Source organism: Schistocerca piceifrons, chromosome 2 (assembly GCF_021461385.2).
Source record: "Schistocerca piceifrons isolate TAMUIC-IGC-003096 chromosome 2, iqSchPice1.1, whole genome shotgun sequence".
NCBI lineage: Eukaryota > Metazoa > Arthropoda > Insecta > Orthoptera > Acrididae > Schistocerca > Schistocerca piceifrons.
Window position 1 is genome coordinate 1,026,706,662 of NC_060139.1, and position 8,379 is coordinate 1,026,715,040.

At 37.2% G+C, this 8,379-nt stretch overlaps 1 protein-coding gene across 1 annotated transcript in view; it reads left to right on the forward strand.

The window, feature by feature from the left end:
- LOC124776088 overlaps positions 1-7,146 on the forward strand; it is a 154,802-nt gene extending 147,656 nt beyond the window's left edge. Inside the window, exon 9 of the mRNA XM_047250929.1 lies at positions 7,017-7,146. Coding sequence (XP_047106885.1) covers positions 7,017-7,146 — 130 coding nt within the window. The remainder of the gene's footprint in view (positions 1-7,016) is intronic.
- The last annotated feature ends 1,233 nt before the right edge of the window (positions 7,147-8,379 follow it).

The following is an 8,379-nucleotide window of genomic DNA, read 5'->3' on the forward strand; positions in this document are numbered from 1 at the left end:
AGCTAGGCTCCATCCAGTCCAGATAATGATACCAGTGGGAAACCCAGGAGTATCATTGTAAGATCGAAAGAAATGCCTCCCACAGGTGAGAGCATTAAAATCCTAGCAGTTAACAGCCAAAACATTCTCAACAAAGGGTCAGAGTTCAAAGTGCTCATGGAAAGCAATGAAGCTCACATAATACTAGGTACAGAAAGCTGATTGAAACTTGAAATTGATAGCAGTGAGATTTTTGTGGAAAATTTAAGTGTGTATTGAAAGAACAGGAAAATGGAAAATCGAGTTGGTGTATTTATTGCAGTAGATAAGAACCTCAGATCCACCGAGATAGAAATTTAAGCAGCATGTGAGATTATTTCTGCGCGATTCAGTTTCAGCAATAGGCATAAAATGGTAAGTGGATGCTTCTGTTGTCCACCAGAATCATCTTCTGATGTAACCGAAAACTTCAAAGAAAACCTCAGTTTGCTTGCACATAAGTTTCCCAATCATACTGTAATAATTAGTGAAGACTTTAATCATCCAACAATCAGTTGAGAAAGTTGCAGTATTGTTAGTGCTGGGCATTATAAGACATCCTGTGAAACACAACTAAATCCCTTCTCTGAAAACTACCTAGAACAGGTACGAGGGAAATATATTGGATCCAACGGCAACAAATATACTTGACCTCTTTGAGCACATCCACATTAAAACTGGTGTCAGTGACTATGACACAGTTGTGGTTACAATGTGTAAGGTACAAAGGATACCATCAGCTAGAGTAATTCTAACCCCCTGGGAGTAACATTGACCACAGCGGCAATTTAACCCTTTTCTTTACACTTCTGGATAAACTTTTACATCTTCTTGAAAATAAAAATTATCATATAAACATTGGGATCCGTTAATTGAATTCACACACTTTAAAATATTTTAAAATATTGTACAAGGTGTACAGATTTGCTACTGCAATTTTTTCCCCAACATTTGAGGCTTTAATGAAACAAATTGGTTACACATGTATCATTCAGAGTATTTTCCATTGTTGGCCACTACTTTCTCCCATCTTTTGGGCAGTGTAAGAATCCTGCGTGAAAAAATTGTTCATCTTTTGAAGTGATCCGCGAATCAAGCCAATTTGTGACTTCTTCATGAGATCGGAAGTGTTGGTCAGCCAGGCCATGTGCCATTGATCTAAACAGGCGATAGTCAGAGGGAGCAATGTCTGGAGAATACGGCAGGTGGGGTAGGACTTCCCATTTTAACGTTTCCAAGTACCTTTTGACCTCTTTTGCAACGTGGGGTTGAGCGTTGTCGTACTGCAAAACTACTTTATGGTGCCTCTCGCTCTGTAGTGGCCGTTTGTCTTTTAATGCTCTGCTCAAATGCATTAATTGCATTCGATAATGAGCTGTGATTGTTTCACTTGGTTTTAACACCTCATAGTACACGATGCTGAGCTGGTTACACCAAATGCAGAGCATGATCTTTGAACCGTGAATATTCGGTTTGGCCATCGACGTGGAAGCATGGCCGGGATATCCCCATAATTTTTTGCGTTTGTGGTTATCGTAATGAACCCATTTTTCATCCCCGGTCACAGTGCAATGCAGAAATCCCTTCCGTTTTTGCCTCTGAAGCAACTGTTCACAAACACACAAACCGTTCAATGTCTCTTGGTTTCAGCTCACGCGGGACCCAAGTTCCTTATTTCTGAATCATTCCCATAGCACAGGACACGCCCATCTACAAGAACGGTGGTAGGAAGTGATCCACAACACTATCGCTGATGTCCTCAACATTGATTTGTTGAAGGATCTTGGAACATATTTTGGGGTCAAACATAATGAGGTTTCTTGAACAGAATGATCTCCTCTATGGCAAGTAACATGGATTCAGAAAACATTGATCATGTGAAACACAACTCACGCTTTTCTCCCATAACATACTGAAAGCTTTGCATCAAAGGTGTCAGGTAGATGCAGTCTTTATTGATTACTGAAAAACATTTGATTCAGTACAACACCTATACGTCATCAAAAGCACAATCATAGGACGGATCAAGTGAAATTTGTGACTGGATTAAAGGCTTTTTGTTAGGGAGGGTGCAGTATGTCATCTTGGATAGAAAGTCATCATCAGATGACTGGGGCTGTGCCCCAGGGAAGTGTGTTGGGACCCATGCTGTTCATGTTGTGTATTAATGACCTTGTAGACAATATTAATAGTAACCTCAGACTTATTGCAGATGATGCAACTATCTGTAATGAAGAAATGTCTCAAAGAAGCTGCATAAATATTCAGTCAGATCTTGGTAAGATTACAACAGACATGGCAACTTGCCGTAAATGTTCAGGAATGTAAAATTATGCAGTTCACAAAACCAAAAAAAAAAAGTAGTATCCTGTGACTATTATGTAATATCTACGAAGAGAATGGGTATATAAAAAGCTGTTGTGGCTGCAACTTAACATTTCCTTTGTATGATGAGTAGCAATCTATCCTTTTACTAATGTTGTTGGCTACAGACAGCAAGACAAACTTGCTTTTATGCACACTTACTGATTTCAAAAGTTAAAAATTGTTGTTGTTGTTGTGCTCAGTCCGAATACTGGTTTCATGCAGTCTTCATACTACTGTGTTTTGTGCAAGTCTCTTCATCTGCATAGTTGTTGTATTGTACACCCATTTGAACCTCCTTTCTGTACTTAAGCCTTGATCTCACTACAGTTTTTACCTCTCACATTTCCCCTCAGTGACAGATTAACTCTTCCATGATGCTTCAGAATGTGTACTATCAACCTTCTTTTAGGCAAATTGTGCCATAAATTTCTTTCTTTTCCCTGTTTTGATCAGTACCTTGTCATCACATATCCAATGTACCCATCTACTCTTCAGCATTCTTCAGTGGCACTACATTTTCAAAAGCTCTGTTTTCTCCTTCTCTGTTTCTTTTCCAAATTGGACTACACTCCAGACAAAATACTTCAGTTTATATTACATTTTAACATATTCCTCTTTGCTGAAAGATTTTCTTGTTATTTTGTGTTCATTTTTAATATTCTCTGTATTTCAACTGTCATCTGTTATTTTCCCACACAAGTAACAAAACTCGTGTTTTACTTTGAGGGCCTATAATATTAAAAAGCTGATTTTAAATCTACATAAAAAATTACCACTGAACAAGCTGGCCTGAGAAAGCTGCATTATGTAAACAGTAATCTCAAATTATTTCACTCTGAAATAGAATCAACTTCGACAAGAAAAATTTCATGGATTGGGTAAATCGCAGTCATCAGTTCAGTACCTAGTGATACTAGAAAAGAATGGATTTTGTTTGTGCAAATACTATTTGAAAAGAAGTAAATTATAAATAAGCAGTTGTCAGAGTGCCCCTTACTGGTGAAGTTCAAAATAATTTTTCAGTCTTTAAGTTTATGTTAAGGAGAATATCACTGGTGTAAATAATGAGTGCTGATAATAATTGCTTCTGTAAGAATTCTTGGAGGGGACTTGTATTTAATGTGAAGAGGTTTAAACAATGGAAAGTTCAGGATTGAATAACAGGAATATTATGAAAAGGATAGAGTGCTACTCACAACATGGAGGAGATGTTGAGTTGCAGAAAGGCACAACGAAAAGACTTCTACTCAAGTAAGCTTTCGGCCAAAAGGCCTTCTTCCAAAGTAGAAGACACACACATATTCACACAAACACAACACACACAAACACATACGCCCACTATCTGTGGCCACTGTGGTCAGACTAGGACAGCAATTGTGCCTAATGCAATCTGTTGTGTGTGGTGGGGGTAAGGAAGAGACATGGGGTGGGAAGAGGAAAGATAACAGGTAGGGATGTGGGAGCATGCAGGGACATGTTGGGGCAGGGTAGGACTGCTAGGTGCAGTTGGGAAGTTATTTTTGGGGGGGGGGGGGGGGGGGGAGTGCTGCCGTGAGAGCAGGGAAATGGGTAGTTGGGTGGAGGACAGGAGGTAGTGAAGGGTGAGGGAATGTAGCACTATTGTAGGGAGAGTTCCCACCTGCGCAGTTGGTGCTGGTAGGAAGGCACAGGCTGTGAAGCAGTCACTGAAGTTAAGCACATTGTGTTGGGCAGCATGTTCAGCAACAGAGTGATACAGCTGTCATTTGGCCACAGTTTATCAGTCAGCCTGTTAGTTGTCATGCCCATGTAGAAAACAGCACAGTGGTTGTAACTTAGTTTATAGATCACATGACTATTTTCACGGGTAGCCGTGTCTTTAACATCCGTCTGAGTGATTACCGTGCAGTTCACAATTAAGTGCATAGCAGAGGGTTCATTGAACCACCTTCAAACTATTTTTCTACCGTTTCACTCTCAAACAGCGCATGGGAAAAATGAACATTTAAATCTTTTTGTGTGAGCTCTGATTTCTCATACTTTGTTATGATGATGATAATTTCTCCTGCATTGGTGGGTCCCAACAAAATATTTTCCCATTTGAAGGAGAAAGTTGATGATTAAAATTTCACGAGAAGGTCCTGCTCCAATGAAAAATGCCTTTGTTTTAATGATTGGCACACCAATTCGCGTATCATGTCTGTGTCACTCTCTCGTGTATTTCCTGATAATACAAAACAAGTTGTCCTTCTTTGACCTTTTTTGATCTACTGTATCTCATACAAGTCCCACATTTAGGCAGTCTCTTTAGTAGACCTGTTGCATTAACTTTTGAAATCAAGTCTTCTGCCAATATATCACAGTCTTTAGTTCGCTTTCCAGACAACATTAGCTATGCGATTGAAGTATTCATAAATTTTGTTTCTCTGTATTTAGTTGAATTCACAGCCTTTAGATTTGTATAATTTATTATGTAACCAAAATTGAGTGCATCCCTTTAGTACCCATGTGAATGACTTCCTACTTTTCATTATTCAGATTCAATTGCAACTTTTCACACCATACAGATATTTTGTCAAAATCATTTTGCAATTGTATTTTGATCATCTGATGACTTTACAAGATGGTAAATGACAGCATCATCTGCAAACAATCTAAGAGGGCTGGTCAATTTGTCTCCTAAATCATTTATGTAGATCAGGATATTATGAACTGTGACCTTTCTGAATGGAAATGGTGAATGCAGTTGCACGACTGAGATGATACTCCGAAGGCACACAATTTGATTAGAAGTTAATTGTGAAGAATGATGTCAAAAGACTTTTGGAAATCTAAAAATATGTAATTAGTTTGAGATTCCCTGATGATAGCACTCATTACTTAATGTGAATATCAAGCTAGTTGTTTTTCACAAGAATGATATTTTCTGAATCTATATTATATATTGGTGAATAAATCATTTTCTTTGAGCTAATTCATAATGTTCAAACACATATGTTCCAAAATCCTACTGCAAAGAGTCGTTAGTGACATAGGTCTGTAATTCAGTGGATTACTCTTATTTACTATTTCGATTATTGATATGACCTGTGAAACTTCCCAATTTTTGTCCACAGATGTTTCAACTTGGAAGCTGTTGTTAGGAGCCACTATATCAGCATGCTTTGATATGAACGTAACTGGATGCAATCTGGGCCAGAGGCTTTACCTTAATTAAGTGATTTTAGGTGCTTTGTTAGACCTACCTACTTCTAACTTATTCATGTTTGCAGTTGTTCTTGATTCAAATTTTGGAGTATTTACTTTGTCTTCTTTGGTCAAGGAATTTCAGAATACCATGTTAGTAACTCTGTTTTAGTTGTCATTAGTAACATTACTGTCACTGTCGTGAAGTGAAGGTATCGATTACATTGTGCCACTGGTGTACTTTTCGTATGACCAGAATGTCTGTTTGGATTTTGTGCCAGATTTTGAAACATTTTCATTGTGGAAATTACTGAAAGCGTCTCGCATTGATGTTCGAGTTAAATGATGAGCTTCTGTAAAACTATGCAAATCTTCAGGACTTTTTCTTTCTTTTAAATTTAGTATGCTTTTTTTGTTGTTTCTTCAACAGTATTCTGACATATTTTGTGTACCATGGGGGATCAGTACCGTCTGTTATTAATTTACTTGGTATATATATTTCAATTGCCGTCAGTACTATTTCTATGAATTTAAACCACTTCTGTTGTATGCTTCATAGTCAGACTGGAGGGAGTGGTGACTGGTTCTTAGGAAGGCATCGAGCGAATTTTTTATCTGCTTTTTAAACAGATACACTTTGCATATATTTTTTGTGGATTTAGATGTTATGGTATTCAGTATTGCTCTAATGACCTTGTGGTCACTAATCCCTGTATCCATCGTGATGCTACCTATTTGTCCAGGGCTATTTGTTGCTAAGAGGTCAAGTATGTTTTTGCAGCCATTCACATTTCATATTGGCTCCTGAATAATCATTCAAAATAAGTTTTGAAGAAAGCATTCAGTACGATTTTGGACAGTTTTTTATGCATACAACTGACTTCTAAATATGTATTTTTGCCAACACAGTAAGGAGAGATTGAAGGCACTCTGTACACCCTAATGACGTAGAAATGTAGTAAGGTAGTCTTCCTACCATAGTAAATATGCAAAATTAATAAAATTTCCTTATCTGCCATCCTTCTTGGATAATGTGAGTAGATTAGCACTACTCATAACTGGTTGTTAGACTACTTTGTAGAAGGAGACTGCCCAACGGCTGCTTCTACCAATTAATGTATAATTTTACTCATTTCACATTCTCGAAGACACTCCTTCATCAAGGAATTTATGGAACACAATTTGTGAATTGAATAATTTCCTTTAATTATATTAAATATTTAGAATTAATCATTCTTATGAGACTAATTAGTAGGAAATATCCAACTGATTGTTAATAAACCTTGTAGGTGACCTCTGATGTCAGGAAGAAAAGTAGTATTTCCTCTAGAAGATATATGTTTGAAAATGAACGTCCAGTGACCTTTCCTTTGTGGTCACATTGTCAGTTGATTTTGTTATTAAGCTATTGAATAACGTTTAAAATACTAGATGCCCCTCATTTATTTTTGTGTTTTCGTTTTCAGGTCTGTATCTGTTGGAACTAATGTAACTACTTTAACCGGAAACCGTCTTACCATCAAGAGTGGAACCAAAGAAGTGGTGGTGGTTTTTATGAATTCCTTCACAATCTGTGTGAGTGCTCTCAATCCATAAAGCTTTGATATTTGTAGCAAGCTCTCTCTCTTTCTCTCTCTCCCTCCTCCATCCCTCCTTCTCCCTCTCTCCTCTTTTGTAGGGGACTAAGCTGATAATCTACATTGTAATTGTGACAGCCATTTGATAGATTTTAAAGTTAAGTATACTTTTTCCATTTTTTTGAATCAATATTTTTGTCCACTAGAACTGACAATCTGGATTACAATGAAGGATTTTGTCAAGACATTCTAAAAGAGCAGCATTATGTTCTTGATTGCCTAATTTTAATAGAATTAATGCGTACTGGTGATGTCGATGTCAAAATTGTTGAATAACACGAAGTATATATGAACATTATTAGTGTAATATTTATACATTTCAAAAAGGTATTTGACTGATGTAACAAAAAATATAGTGTAACTGTCACTTCCATTAACTGTAGGGGAAACTAATTATATGAACCCAAACCTCTGACCAACGTCTCACAGTCTAGTGACACGAATACACTATCTCCCAATCCACAGTAATGTGTACCTAGACATCCTATGTTTATAGACAAAAGTATATAAAAAAAATAAAAATACTGACACCAAAAGGTGAAAATAGTACATTAGAAACAGTATTTCGTACCTTAGCAATTACAAATTGAAAATTACATAAACAGATTTAACAGAGCCACATGACTCTGCTTGATGTAAAAAAAAATGTGCTTCAGCTTTTTATGAATGTACATTATCAGCGTGTATGCACCCTGTAACAACCGGGAAAACCTGGGAAGTTTTTAGAGTTCTGGGAATTTTTTTTAATTTAGTTTTCAGTTAAATTTTTGTAATTTCGGCTGGTAAGAACTGATACTTTAACAAAGAATTTTACTTTAGCACACTACTGCAGCAATAAAACATAGATGAGAGAATAACATCAAAATAAAACTTTAGTTGCAAAGAAAATGCACCATTTGTAACTACAAAACACAATGCAGATACAAGGTCTGCCGACAGCAGATGTATGCGAAGTCTTTAGGACGAAGACAATGCAATACTTTGTAACAATAAACTGTTTTCAGTGAGTGTGACATCACAACCTTTTACATCTCTAAGGGGCTGCACACAGGAGCGACAGATCACAGCGATCCTTCGCATGGGCAACCAGTCGTTTTGTGGATCACGTGTGTGCACAAATCGCAGCGATCACTCGCTGATCGCCGGTTGCATGAAAATCTCAATCTGATGGATCGCATGCAATTTGTGCATG